Source organism: Diplotaxodon limnothrissa, linkage group LG17 (genome assembly GCF_057381915.1).
Source record: "Diplotaxodon limnothrissa isolate DT_005_m linkage group LG17, D_limnothrissa_male_GT1.1, whole genome shotgun sequence".
NCBI classification, from domain to species: domain Eukaryota; kingdom Metazoa; phylum Chordata; class Actinopteri; order Cichliformes; family Cichlidae; genus Diplotaxodon; species Diplotaxodon limnothrissa.
In genome coordinates this window covers 321,595-336,588 of record NC_140612.1, presented here as the reverse complement: position 1 = coordinate 336,588, position 14,994 = coordinate 321,595, and the positions used below count along the sequence as shown (strand labels likewise).

Here is a 14,994-nt window from a genome sequence, read left to right as displayed (position 1 = left end):
GCATTGATTTCCCGCACTCTGTCCCGGGGACTAGCAGTAACGTGGATCTGTTAGGCGTGCTTCCATGACACCAGGAAAAGAGATCGCCACTTTCAAAATAAAAGCTCATCTAAAAAAATACATGCAGGGCTTTAGCAGTCGAACTTTAAAAAAACTACATAATACATTAACTACATAAAAAATAAAAAAGACCAGTAATTTTATACGTTTTAAATTGTAAGTTTGAGACTTATAAAATAGTACTGATAATTTCATAATTCAAATTAGACAAGAATCGGGTCTGATCACCAACAAAAACCGCCCTAAAGTAAAGGGACAAAATCAACACAAGGCAGTACAATTGGGAAAAACAACAATCATAGTTAGCCAATCAGGCCGATGGCAACAGATTGCATCACAATTTGTAACATCAAAGACCAGCGGTCCCTTTCCCGGTCTTTCTGAAGAAACTTACAGACACAGTCACAGCTCTTCTACTTTGTGCTCTTGTGATATTAAGAACTTCATAAAACGTAAGTATTGATATTGAAGCCGTTTTTTAGTGCCTTTATACTATGTATAACACATTATAATGTAGTGAAAGATAAAAAATCTAGCCATTTAAGTTCCTGTGAATATAAAGACCGTCAAAGTACCCCTAAAATTTGGTCTGACTTTTCTATCGGCCTATGAATGTTTTATATATGTGTATCTCCATTTTTCTCTCGAAGAAAAAAAATTACTTTTGATAAATTCACATTTAGTATTGATAGCAATGTATTTGTAGGTGTCATAGTTTGATGAACTTATTGTTTCAGGGATATTTAATTGAAAAAACTATCTGAATGTATTCATGAAAATGGCATCTATTTTTTTATGAAATATTAAGATCTTACAGAATCAGACAAATCTTCCAGATCTATAACAGTTTTATAAACTTTAAGACGTTACGTTTGGGCTGTTAGTAGGAAAGAATTGCTTAAGGCTGGCACTCTGCCCTGGCAACCGTCTCCCAACTTTGCTGTTTCTGGTCATAAAATTGCCATTTTCTGCCCAGTTAAGGAGGGCGGGACTGACCAAAAAGCAGGGACAGTAATTCTATAATTTTATTGGCTCAAATGATTAAAAAGGGGAGCCAATATGAACTAAAGCCACAGAGACCAAGCAGGCGCACTATGTTTTTGTTTGTGTGTGTGCACCTGGCCTGTGTGTGTTGGGGGAGGGGGAAGGGCAAGCAGGCAATCTTTAAGATGTCTGTAATGTTGCTGTTTTTCACTTCAGGAGCATGAATCCTTTTTCAGATAATCTTCCTATGATGATTCATTGTTTTCTATTGTCCACTGTAACCTATTTTCAAGTATTATTTTAATTAATAATTATTTTAATTATTATCTGAAAACAATTAAACACCTGAAAGGCCCTGGGGACCTTTTGTGGCTTTTGCATTTTTCGATTCCAAGCCATTTGCACTGTGTTTAATTGAATATAGCCAAATTCTCCAAAAAAAAGTTTGGTATAATTTTATTTCAAAATTCAAGTCTGACTTCCTTAAATTAGCTTCAGTGGCTAAGCTAACAATACACATCCTCTTAGAGCCCTAGTGGACGTTTTCGTCCCATTGACTTCCATTATAAACGCTATTTTTCACTGCAGAATTATTACCGTTAATGTCCTGGTGATTACTCATGTCTCCGTCTCGTTTTGGTCTATTGGCCTTAGAGTTGTAATTTTTTTATTTGTCCACCGGGTGACGCCCTTGCTCCACATTTGACCCCGGGCTGGAAAACAGCGGGCTGCTTGGACAGACCTGCCGGAAATGAAGCCTCATTTCCGGCGTGCAGCACCGGCTTCGCCCGCTGATCGTGCGGGACCATTTTTTGGTCCTTAGGACCATGAGAGGGTGCTTTTTTTTTTTAGTCAACAGGAAATGACGTATTTGTTGTCACGTGGTATCGGACGTGTGGGCTGGAAAAAGCAGTCCCCGGTGATCGTGCCCCGGTGATCGTCGCGACTTACCCCGGCAACATGCACTTATTTCGGCCTAGAGGAGGAGCATTTGCCGCCTGGAGACCATTTTCTGGTCCTGAAAAAAAAAATAAAAGGCGATCGAAATGACTGTTTGTGCCAATCTTTAGTCCATCTAAAGGCCTAATTATAATAACAATCAAATATTACTTCAAATGTTTTTTTGGGAAAATATTTAGTTTTTTAGTTTTTTTTTTAGTTTTTTTGTAATTTAAAGGGTTAAAACAACGAAAATATAATTAAAACTTTATATGAATATTTCAGGGAGAAGTAGTTTTAAAAGACTGACAAATTTAAAGTGAAAAAAAAATTAATATTTAATATTTTTATTGCACTTTTTGGGCGTGGTCGATAGTGTGCATTTTATGAAATGCGCTCCTGGAAAAAAAATAAAAGGCGATCGAAATGACTCTTGGTGCCAATCTTTAGTCCATCCAAAGGCCTAATTATAATAACAAACGAATATTACTTCAAATGTTTTTTTTTGAAAATATTAAGTTTTTTTGTTTTTTGGGCCTAAAAAAACAGGGCGCTCATGTAATAAACCTGGGATTTAAAGGGTTAAAACAACGAAAATGTAATTAAAACTTTATATGAATATTTCAGGGAGAAGTAGTTTTAAAAGACTGACCAATTTAAAGTGGAAAAAAATATGAATATATAATCTTTTTATTGCACTTTTTGGGGGGTGGACGTTTAGGTCCATTAGGGCCTTTAGAGGGTGCATTTTTTAAGGGCCTACCAAGGGTTTTAAGTGGGGAAAAGAAAATTGTGATTTTTTTTCTGCGTTCCATCCAGAGTGAATTGGATAGACTTACATGTGCTGTAATATTTGTATGTATTTTATGAAGGCTCATAAGCGTTTAATTAATTTTCAGACCAACATTTTGTAAAGATAATTTGTGTTTTTACAAAAATATTGAAATGTTTTCAGGTATGTAAATATCAAGCAGGAACCTCAGAAACACACGTAGGGTTGAGGAAGTTCATGATGTGTTTGTTTTATATCAAAATGTGAAGAGATGACATGAAAGCAACAGGTGTTACTGTATTCTGTCAGAACTGTATCCAGCAGAAATGTATGAACCTGTTAATGTGTTTATTTTGCTTTTTTTATTTTCAGAATGGCCTTAAGGAAACTGACTGACAACCGGCCTGAGACGCCGTATTTCCGGCCCCCACCCATTCATATCCGGGTGTTGAAATGTTGTGACCAGCTAAAGGTGATTCAATTCAATTTTATTTATATAGCATCAAATCACAACAGTCGCTTTAAGGCGCTTTATATTGTACAGTAGATCGTACAATAATAAATACAGAGAAAAACCCAACAATCATATGATGTAGACTTTCACATGTATGAACGTGACTATGGAGTAAGATCATAGAAATACATTTCTTTATTTATGTATTTATCAGGTGATCAGCTGGGTTACTGAGGATGGAGAGGTCAAAGCACTGTCAACAAAAAAAAATAAAGTGGCAGCAATCACAGACGGTGAAACAGTGCTGAAGATCACCTTGTTTGAAGAGTTCTCCTCCAAAGTAAAACAGGACATGTCCTACATGATGAGGGGACATGAGCTGAGGGGCCAAGCTCCCCCTTATCTCATCAATATCACTGCGAGGACACAGTTCTTTAAAGCTCCTGCCCTGGCAGTCTCGGAGGCCCTCATAATAAAGGCGGAGGAGCTGCTTAATCCACCTTCCCCAGCAACACCACTAAAGATGAGCCCAACATCTGGAGGGCTCATGACAGTGGAAGGGGAGGTTGTGGAGGTAAATATTTGTGGTTCCATCAGAATTGATATTGCTTCAGGTTTTCAAAGAAACCATTACTTTTTTGTCTTTAAAAGTAAAAATAATAATTTTATTGTTCTTGTCAAACAAACACAAAATTGTGAGAACAAGATCAACCACTATTATTTTGTAAATGGTTGTAGATTTATCATTAACAACAATAATAAAATAATAGATGTAGTAAGTCAAGAAAGTAGCACCTAGATGTACACACACAGATTTATGCAATCACTATAACTGACATTATATTTTAATTGAATTTTCAGTGTTCGGCAGTGAGGACAGTTTGCTCAGGCAAACAACTGGTGCCAATACGCACTCTCCAGCTAAAACAGGTAATGGTGCAACTAAAGTGTAATATTGAAAATGGTGAAAATAGGCATATTTGAGATTTCCATTAGTTAATGAATAAATGTTTCATTCTGTCATTTTTGTGATTTCAGGATGGACATACCATGACTGTCTCCTTGTGGAGGGAGGCGTCAATTGTTGACGTTCGTGTGGGAGATCAGGTAAAGATCTCCCATGTGAAAGTGCACCGCTCCGCCTATGGAGTACAGCTCCAGTCAACTTCCCATACAAAGACTGAGGTATGAAGAAGCCATATGTTTGTACCAACATGTAATAGCAATGTCATTTGCCAAAATGTTTAGAATTATAGGTGGTCCAAAAGATTGACTCTGTTCATCTGGACGTAGCATTTTCAAGTGGGAGAAATGTTTCATCACTCATCCAAGTGACTTCTTCAGTCTCAGCGGACTGCAGGTTTCTGTGGTCTTTGATCAGTGCCCGTGACAATTTGTATATTACTGACCAATTAACTGACCTCCCAGCCTATTGCTTCTTCAGTGGGCTAGTTTCAGTCATTATGCAATGTACTGTTTAAAAGATTGGGTAAAACAGACTGAAGAAGTCACCTGGATGAGTGACAAAACATTTCTCCCACTTGAAAATGCTACGTCCAGATGAACAGAATCATCCTTTTGGGATTTACTTACATGGATCATTGAGCATGCATCAAGACGTGATTACCATATTAAATATATGCTTTTTGTGTATTGACAGACAAAGGAAGATGAAAGTACTCAAGTAACTGTAGTTGGTGTGGACACTGCAGAGCAGTGCAGTGCACTGCAGTCCACCCAGCTGCAAGTTCTCCTTCTAACTGGAGAAACCCTCTTCATTGAAGAGGAGATGTGGAAGCCCTACGAGGAGGAGTTTGAGAAGCACAGGATCACTTTTACTGTAAAAATCAAAGGAAAACAAATAGTACACATAAAAAAACCAGAATAAATATATATAGATATAGATATATATAGATATATATATAGATATAGATATAGATATGTATATATATATATATAGATCTATATATATAAATATAGTTCATTTGTTTTGTTTGTATTTTTTAAAATGTTCAAGTTGCTATGTTCATTCATTTAAACAATATTTAAAAGTTATAGTTTCAACTGCATTCTTATGCTAAGTGTTTTTTAATCTGATAAAATCTAATAAATAGCTGAAAATGCATAAAGCAGTCTCATGTTTATTAAATGAAACAGAAGACATGGTTTATAAAACACTCTCTAATGTACAGTTACATTGCATGCTCTGTACAGAGCTTAACAGACTTTTTAAGCACTTAAAACCTTCGATAAAGAACACTCCTGTAGGCCAACAACTGCCTATCTGTATGTTCAACATCATATAATACTGTTTTTATGTGTGTTTTTTAGAAGGCTGAAAGATTATATATGTTTTTCTTAAACAGTTTGAAAACATTAATAACAGTCAGTTTCAGTTTCCCTAAGTGTTGTGGTGTATTAGCTTCTGTGCTGGCTGAAGCCTATCAGGGCAAGTCCATTTAGCTCAGAATTCATATGATTACTACCAGTGTTTATTAGAGTAAAAGAAATAAATGTGAGAAGAACATGTGAGTAGTTTCTTTTAAAAAGCCTCATGGCAATGGGGATAAAGACCGTCCTGAACCTCTGAGTCCTGCAGTGCAGTAAGATGACCCTCTCACTGCAGTTCATCTTGTCCTGTGAGGATGCTTAGGTGGCTGTATTTATTGTTCTCCATTTTAGATTACAACTTCTTCCTCATCTGCTCTGCACGATGTCTGACTGACTCAACATCTTTGCAGACTGTCCTGCATTGTTTTGTTTTGTTTTTAGGTCTGGTGAACTCTTTACCACATCCTTGGTGTTGGTGTTCAGGAGAAGACTGTTGTCATTGCTTCAGTCAGTTAAACAAATCTATACTAGAAAAATTTGCATTTCCTGCGAAAATGCAGTGTGCATGCTGTAAAGCTGAAGCTGTCTGCTGAAAATAGTTGAAAATAGCTGAAGAAGCTGAAGAAATCAAAGTCAGTGTTTAAAAAGTTGTTGAAATTTTAATAACTTTGCAGAACAACATCAAGTTAGCAAAAATGTAATAACTTAGCAGAAATGCAATAACTTAGAAGAAACATAACAATTCAGCAGAAATGTTGTAGTTTACCAGAAGCTACAACTTAGCAGAAATGTAATAATTGATTAAAAAATTAATAACTTGGCAGAAATATTACAACTTACCAGAATTGCTATAATTTTGCAGAAATGTAATTATTAGGAAAAAATTTTATACAGATAACAGCTGAAAACGATGAAGTAACCTCAAAGTTACTTGTTTAACTGTGAAAAATGACCAGAAACATTAGAAAAGAAAGAAAACCAATTCAATTCAATTTATATAGCAAGAAATCACAACAAAAGTCACCTTAAGGCGCTTCATAGATACAGAGAAAAACCCAACAATCATATGACATATGACCCCTATGAGCAAGCACTTTGGCGACAGTGGGAAGGAAAAACTCCCTTTTAACAGGAAGAAACCTCCAGCAGAACCAGGCTCAGGGAGGGGCGGCCATCTGCTGCGACCGGTTGGGGTGAGAGAAGGAAGACAGGAATACCAGCCAGCAGATAAACTGATGTGAAACAAAACCAAGGTAAAATTGCAGAATTTACACAGTTGGTGAAATGTAAAAATGGCAACATAAAAACCCCAAACAAACAAACAAAAAAAAACCAAACAACATTTAGTTAATAAATGCACAAGATGATTCGATGATAAATATGGTACCAATCTACAAAATACTGTCGAAATGAAGTCCACATTGTGATATATTTCAGGTGTGGAGAGTCACACAGCTAAACAATCGATGTGCATATTTAAAGAATCAAATAAAGAACATTGTTGTGGAATAAATTACAGTGAATAATAATCACTGCCCTGCGTTAGAGAGTGACTTATGATGAGGTATTAATTGGCTTAACTTTACCTCTAACAGCTTTTCAGATAGTGCTGTGACCAGGGTGAAATCCATCATAAAGTAACTGTAAACAGTAGAACCATTAGCATGAATGTTATGGTTCTACCCTGATCAAAACTCAAGTCTGCTGTTTGACCTGATATAAAATGATAAAGAGGAACACATATAAATGACCTTTATGAACTTTTCAAAATGACTTTATATGTCTGACCCATTATCTATATATATTAGAGCAGATGTGGAAAACCACTGTTAGACCTACTCTATACTAACACAAACACAGTCAAAAATTCATTGCTAGTGTGACATGTGGTCCTTTTTGCCTTTGACCAATGATATGCTGGTTACTTGGACCAGTTTAGTATTTGCTGTCACAGAGGAATGTTAACCATAAATCCAAAAGACAAAACTGAAAAAATATGTTAATTGCAAACATGTTTTTGCTTAGTAAGAGGATTGAAATTACATGGAAACTGTCACCTTAAAGCCTCATTGTAAATATCATCACAAACAGATGTTTTCCACACGGTTAACAAAGCTCCACCACATCCAATCACTGCATATAAATCTAAAAGAAAACAACAACAAATAAAATGTAATTAACACAAGTGAAGTCTAAGGAGCTTGGAAAGAAAAGCGTCTGGACTTCTTTGAGTTCCTTGAAGACGTTTCACCTCTCATCCGAGAAGCTTCTTCAGTTCTAAGGGTCAATGGTGGAGAGTCCCAGATTTAAACCCAGTGGGAGTTTCCCCCCAAAGAGGGACAAAGAACCCCCTGATGATCCTCTACCTAATCACATGAGCCAAGGTGTGAAAGTGGGTGTGGGTCCCAATCAGCCAGGGTTTCGGGTGAGCTCATTGTGAAACCTGGCCCCACCCTATCATGTGATTTCCCGAGGTCAGGAAATCACCCACGCCCACTCCCAGGATGTGAGTGGACGTTACGGTGTCTGGGGAGGGAACTCAAAACTGGATTATAGATGGCAGACAGTTGGTGTCATAAACCACCGCCTCTGTTTAAAGATGGTCGCTCACAGTGGACGTAAATGGCTTCTTTCACTCCTCCATCTGTCCAAAATGTGAACATTGGCATCCTCAAAGACTGACCTTTGTCCTTTAGATGCAGATGAACTGCTGAGTCTTGTCCCGTGGAGGTAGCTCTTCTATGTTGTGCCATGTGCTTGTGAAGTGGCTGTTTGGTCTCTCCGATGTAGAAGTCTGGGCATTCCTCGCTGCACTGTACAGCGTACACCACATTGTTAAGTTTGTGTTTAGGAGTTTTGTCTTTCGGGTGAACCAGTTTCTGTCTGAGTGTGTTACTGGGTCTGAAGTACACTGGGATGTCGTATTTGGAGAAAACTCTCCTGAGTTTTTCTGATACACCGGCTACATAGGGGATGACAATGTTGTTGTGTCTGTCTTTCTTATCCTCCCTCGCTGGTGTCTGATGTTCTTTTCTGTGAAGCTGGAATGCAGGCACACTGGACGAGCTTATTCTAAAAAATACAGAAAAAGGAACATTTTATTTGTGTTAAGGCCTAAAAACTACAAATAAGTTATACAATGAACAATATTGAAATACCTTATAGGTGCTGCAGGCCATATAACCAGAATCCAGAATCCAGAGCAATCTCACACTCACATGATGGTGAGGAAAGACATGAGCTCTGCAGTGAGGTTTGAATGTCTCAGTTGGAACACTGAAGAACTCAGAAGACAGCAATACCTGCACAGAGAGACAGAGTAGAAAAAGCATAGATTTGTAATCCATAATGTGAATTAAAACTCAAAAAGTGTCAACAAGTATAATCATTTGAGTGTGGAATTATTTATGCAATAAACAGGATTTAAATTAATTAATTGAATTAAAAAACACTGACATTTGTTTTTTTAAATCAAAGATAAAGAATCATACCGCTCTCTGCTCTGAGGATCACTGAGCATCTCTGACAGGAAATACAGTTTCCTCAGTATGAGTCATCATTGATGGTCTCAGAGGTGTGTAGTGTGGCAGCATGATGATGGTCTCCAGATCAGGCAGGAGGTCAGGTGATGGGTGTGTCATCTTCTCCATTGAAGACACACTGGTATGGCAGTTCATAACACAGCAGTCTCCTTGTGGCATGTAGTTATCTGTGCAGTCCAGCACTGATGGATCAAGTTTGGCTCAGCAGTTCATGAAGATGGTGTTAAGATGTTGTTGTTTCAGCTGAGGATGGTGAAGTTTGAAGGTTTTGCCACAAAGGAGACTGTGCCGTGTCTGAAAAAATATATCTACAAAACAAGTGCTTTTAACACCACCCACCCAGCTCAGCCCCCAAGTGTCTATGTAATGCTGGTATGGGGTGTCGGTTACTAAGTCTAATTAGTACATAGGGGATGACAATGTTGTTGCATCTGTCTTTCTTATCCTCCCTCGCTGGTATCTGATGTTCTTTTCTGTGCATCTTTGCTGACTTTATAAACGCCCAATTAGGATAGCCACACGTTTTGAGTGCTTCCTTTACATGTGTGTGTTCCTTCTTTTTCCCTTCAGGCTTAGAGGGAACATGTTCTGCCCGGGGGGGTGTCCTAATTACTCCAAGTTTGTGTTCCAGAGGGTGATGGAAGTCAAAGAGGAGGTACTGGTCCGTGTGTGTGGGCTTCCAGTAAACTTCGATGTTGAGTTTGCCGTTCTCTTCAATGTGCACAGCGCAGTCCAGGAAAAGCAAACAGTCGTCCTTTGTGTCTTCCCTGGTGAACTTGATGTTTTTATCCACGGCGTTAATGTGCGCAGTGAAGGATTCCACTTCTTGCCTTTTGATTTTGACCCAGGTGTCGTCTACATATCTCTACCAGTGGCTGGGTACTCTTCCTTTGAAAGAGCCAAGAGCCTTCCTTTCCACTTCCTCCATGTAAAGGTTGGCTACAACAGGTGACACAGGGGAACCCATGGCACAGCCATGTTTTTGTCTGTAGAAACCCTCGTTGTATTTGAAATATGTAGTGGTGAGGCAGAGGTCTAACAGTGTGCACATCTGATCGGGTGTGAAGTTGGTCCTGTCTTCCAAGGAGCTGTCTTCTTGCAGTCGTTTTCTGACAGTCTCCACTGCCTCTGTAGTGGGTATGCAAGTGAAGAGAGAGACTACATCAAAGGACATCATGAGAACCTTCACAGACATGACACAAGGGAAGACTTTTGATTTAATAACTAAGCTTAAAACAAGTGTTACCTTTGAATATTTGTGGGAAAAATCTGATGCTACCCCAAGAATACAAAGCCACACTGGAAATGATGACAGGCTTGCAGCCCTCTGTCTTCCTGGAGTGAGGTGCCCGATCAGTAGAAGTGAATTGACAGAAGTCAGTGTCTGTAAGAGTGGCCAAACACTGATACTCTGTCCACTTGCGTAGAGTCTAAGAAGCTGGAATGCAGGCACACTGGACGAGCTTGTTCTAAAAAATACAGAAAAAGGAACATTTTTTTTGTCTGTAGAAACCCTAAAAACTACAAATAAGTTATACAATGAACAATGTTGAAATACCTTATAGGTGCTGCAGGCCACATAACCAGAATCCAGAGCAATCTCACACTCACATGATGGTGAGGAAAGACATGAGCTCTGCAATGAGGTTTGAAGGCCTCAGTTGGGACACGGAAGAACTCAGAAGACAGCAATACCTGCACAGAGAGACAGAGTAGAAAAAGCATAGATTTGTAATCCATAATGTGAATTAAAACTCAAAAAGTGTCAACAAGTATAATCATTTGAGTGTGGAATTATTTATGCAATAAACAGGATTTAAATTAATTAATTGAATTAAAAACACTGACATTTTTTTTTTTTATCAAAGATAAAGAATGATACCTCTCTCTGCTCTGAGGATCACTGAGCATCTCTGACAGGAAATACAGTTTCCTCAGTATGAGTCATCATTGATGGTCTCAGAGGTGTGTAGTGTGGTAGCATGATGATGGTCTCCAGATCAGGCAGGAGGTCAGGTGATGGGTGTGTCATCTTCTCCATTGAAGACACACTGGTATGGCAATTCATAACACAGCAGTCTCCTTGTGGCATGTAGTTATCTGTGCAGTCCAGCACTGATGGATCAGGTTTGGCTCAGCAGTTCATGAAGATGGTGTCTGAAAAAATATATCTAACAAAACACGTGCTTATAACACCACCCACCCAGCTCAGCCCCCAAGTGTCTATGTAATGCTGGTATGGGGTGTCGGTTACTAAGTCTAATTAGTGCATCAGAAAGCGGGGGCTACACCTAAAGCCCACACTTTTTGATGTCTTTGTTTATTAGCAGCTTTTTCCAGCTGCTCAGAGAATTCTGTGATGTAATGCTGGTATGGTGTGTGAGTTTGACTTGGCCTTTATCCGGGTGGGTTTGGGTTTGGGTGGATAAAGGCCAAGTCAAACTCACACACCATACCAGCATTACATAGACACTTGGGGGCTGATCTGGGTGGGTGGTGTTAAACTGTAGTCGGGAACTTTCAGAAAACTATCCATTTACTTCTAAATCAGTTTTTATACATATTCTGTAAGCTGTACTAATGTTTTTCTCTACATAATGTATCATTATAGACATCTCTGGTAGCCTAAAGATAGTTTATAACTTTTGACATTTTTTACCTGTAAAACATGATAAGCAAAAACTCATTCATCACAAAAACTTTTGATTCTACAAAAGCTACTATAATCAAGAAAATATAATTGTCTGTATTTATTCATGTGACCCATAATAAATACCTGCATTTATGTGGGATTTATTTATTTACTATTTCATATTTTCAAGCCCTTGGAGGGGAAGATCTCGTTTGTTGAGCTACATACGTCACAGTAAAAAGATTTAGTCATTTAAAACATGAGAATAAAAGAAATGATGTTGGTTTAATAAATGTTGCAGCACATTTCAGATCAGAGGTGCATGATAGCAGATGTTCTCTGCTCTGCATGAAGTTCAGCAATGATTTGGTGAAATGATTAATAACATTGCAATAAGAAAGGGTCTTCTGACAGACAGAGTAGGGAAGACAATTTTTTCAATGAAAAATATTTTTCATGCTCTACAATCAGTAAACTCTGTAACAAACATGATCTGTAATTGTTTCAAAACTCACCAGATGACTTCATGATTGGCTCGAGGACAGGACACAAAACACAGGGTTGTGGTAACTGTAATATGATCTCAGAACACCTGAATATAGACATTTCTGTGGCTGAGAAATAAAAATGAGGTCAAGCAGGGTGTTCTTGTCTGTAGTGCCAGAAGTGATCAGCTGTGAATACCCTCTCGACTGAAACTGCTCCAGAATCTGTTTTCTTCCACTCTGCAACTGGTTCTCATTAAAATCTCCACACACAATTATTGGGTGACAGTCCATTATTTCAAGTGAATCTAAAAGACTTACCAGGTTTTGCATGAATGGTGTCAAACTGTAGTCAGGGGGTCTGTACACAACAGCAATGAGTGCAGGGAATGGAGCCTGAACCTTCAACACTAAAAACTCAAGATCAGTGACATTATGCAGATACTGTTTTACCTGAACCTGAAAATGATTCCTCAAATACACAACAACTCCCCCACCACTTCTGCTGGCCATGTGAGGAAAGTTTGTGTAGGACACATGTCTGTTGCGTTTGAACATGGTGTAGCCGTCCAAATGAAGACTGTCTGCAACAAAGGAGCCTTGAAGGTGAGACTCAGTGAGACACAAAACATCTGCTAAACACATTTCATGATGACTCTTGATGTCACTGATGTGAGATGGCAAACCCTCTGTATTGTGATGGATCAGTGTAAGAGTGTCAAGTCTGCTGGCTGTTTCTCTGACCTGAAGAAGAGGCATCATTTCCTCAACACTGGCTTGTCTCATGGTTTGGAGCGCTGCAGTTACCTCGGGATTGGCGTAAATCTTTTTCTCATCCAAGTCCTGCAAATAGAGTCCACTGAGAGACGTCACCCTGCTGAGAGCAACGTAAGCCATACCTGGTTCAAAAATGTTCTTCATTGAAACTACAGCTGTCTGTGTTGTAAGACCCTGAGTTTTGTGAATTGTGCAAGCGAATGCTAGCTTTACAGGAAACTGTCTGCGTACTGCTCCTTTAAACTTCAGACTCTCCTCTGCTCTCTCAATGTAAACCAGATCATCAGAAGCTGCATTAGCACTGCGGTTGTGTCTCATAGGCTGCCGGTTGTCCATCCTGAGCCCCAGTTTAATTATGTGTCCATCATTTTCAGATCTCACCACCTTTACCAGTATACCAAAAGCACCGTTGACCAAACCGTTTAGTGTGTCCAAGTTTCTGGTCAGCATGACTCGAGCTCCTTCAGCAACATTCAGAGTGTCAGGTAAATCATTTCTCCCACCTGTAAATGGTTTGTCTCTTCGTTCCATTCTGCCTGTACATTTATCCTTCTGGAAATCGTCTGCATTGATGATTATGATGTTTGAATGAAGCTTCTTCAGGGTATCTGTGTTGTGGGATTCCACATTCTTGTTGGTGGCATAAATGTGTAAGACCTCAGTTGGACATTCTTCTGGTGCAGTCACAGCCTGTGACAACAAATCTCTGTCGCACTGAGAAAGCTCATCTGTCTTTTCTTTGACTCTAATCCTGTTCAGCATCTCTGCAAAGGCCACATCATCTTTCTGACGCATGATCTCGGTTAGAGTGATCATCTGAAAATGTTCCTGCCATAGGTCAATCTGTTCTGGATCGTAAACACAGAGAGGTTTAGACTGTCGCACTGGTGGCAGCTGGTAAAAATCTCCAACAGCTAAAACTGACATTCCACCAAAAGGTCTCTGAGTGCCTTTGATTTGTTTCAGTCTTGCATCCACATAAGCAAAAAGGGGTTTTGAAACCATTGAAATCTCATCAATAACAATAATTTCAGCATTCATCAGCTCAGATCTGACTTCATCCAGTTGGTTACCAAGTCCTTGAATGGGTGGTTTCAGACTCCTGGGTAGTTTCAGTAGAGAATGTAATGTAGAGCCATTGATAGAAAAAGCTGCTGTACCGGTAAATGAAGTCAGTAAAACAGTTGGATTTGATATGTCAGCTTCTTCTGCATTAGCAGGCAGTCTGCTCAGGATCTTTGATGCTTCAGAGTGAATACATTTAATCAGATGTGACTTTCCAGTTCCTGCACCACCGTTGATATAGAAGAAAAATGGATCTGGGTTCAAACCACAAACTCGCTGAATACACCAGTCTCTTATAGTATAGAACACGCAGGCCTGCTTCTGGTTCAGATTCTGATACATTACACGTACCACGGCTGGATCTACTGCAGGTTGTTCTCTGATGGCTCTGATCTCTGTTACAGCATCAGACTGACGACTGTAGTCGGGGACATTCTCCTGTTCGTTCTCATCATCAGAATGTCTCTCAGGAAGATTCTCATCACATTGCAGCCTCACAACTTCAGATTCAGGAGCAAGATTACACCATTCATCAATCACAACATCCCTATTTTGTTCAAACTCTTCCAGTGCACTCTCAATATCCTCAGAGTTCTTCTCATACTTGTCTTTATTTCTTTTCACAACCCTTTTCACAGACTCACTGTGGTCTGAACATGGAAGTCGTACAAAACCTGAGTTGTAGAAGGACTGATAGGTTTGGAACCCTTGTGGTTTCAGTTCCTGCTCTGATCTGTGTGGAAGGTAAAGTCTCAACAGTCGACCATAATATTGCTCAGGATCTTTTTCCTGTGAACAGTGGTAATATCTGATTATAGCTGGTTTATCATTCTTTCGCCTTTGTACAAATCCAAGCTGGTTTAGAAGAGGAAGCACATCTTTTCCTTCATTTGGACCACTCACCAACCTGCACAAGGCAGCAAAATCAGCCAGTGACATTTCCTCATATTCTG

The 14,994-nt window shown here is 39.1% G+C and overlaps 1 protein-coding gene across 1 annotated transcript; it reads right to left on the bottom strand.

Moving 5' to 3' along the window:
- Positions 1–12,334: 12,334 nt before the first annotated feature.
- Positions 12,335–14,213, bottom strand: LOC146614398 (ATP-dependent DNA helicase PIF1-like). The gene is made up of 2 exons (XM_085376218.1): positions 12,653–14,213; positions 12,335–12,560 (listed from the first exon to the last, which is right to left on the bottom strand). The coding sequence occupies exons 1-2, from the start codon at positions 14,015–14,017 to the stop codon at positions 12,552–12,554; spliced, it is 1,374 nt and encodes a 457-aa protein (XP_085232344.1). The 5' UTR covers positions 14,018–14,213; the 3' UTR covers positions 12,335–12,551.
- Between the last annotated feature and the right edge of the window lie 781 nt (positions 14,214–14,994).

Excerpts from the sequence above, each read along its gene's own strand:
- LOC146614398 (XM_085376218.1), bottom strand. The coding sequence starts at position 14,017 with ATGAATGCTGAAATTATTGTTATTGATGAGATTTCAATGGTTTCAAAA.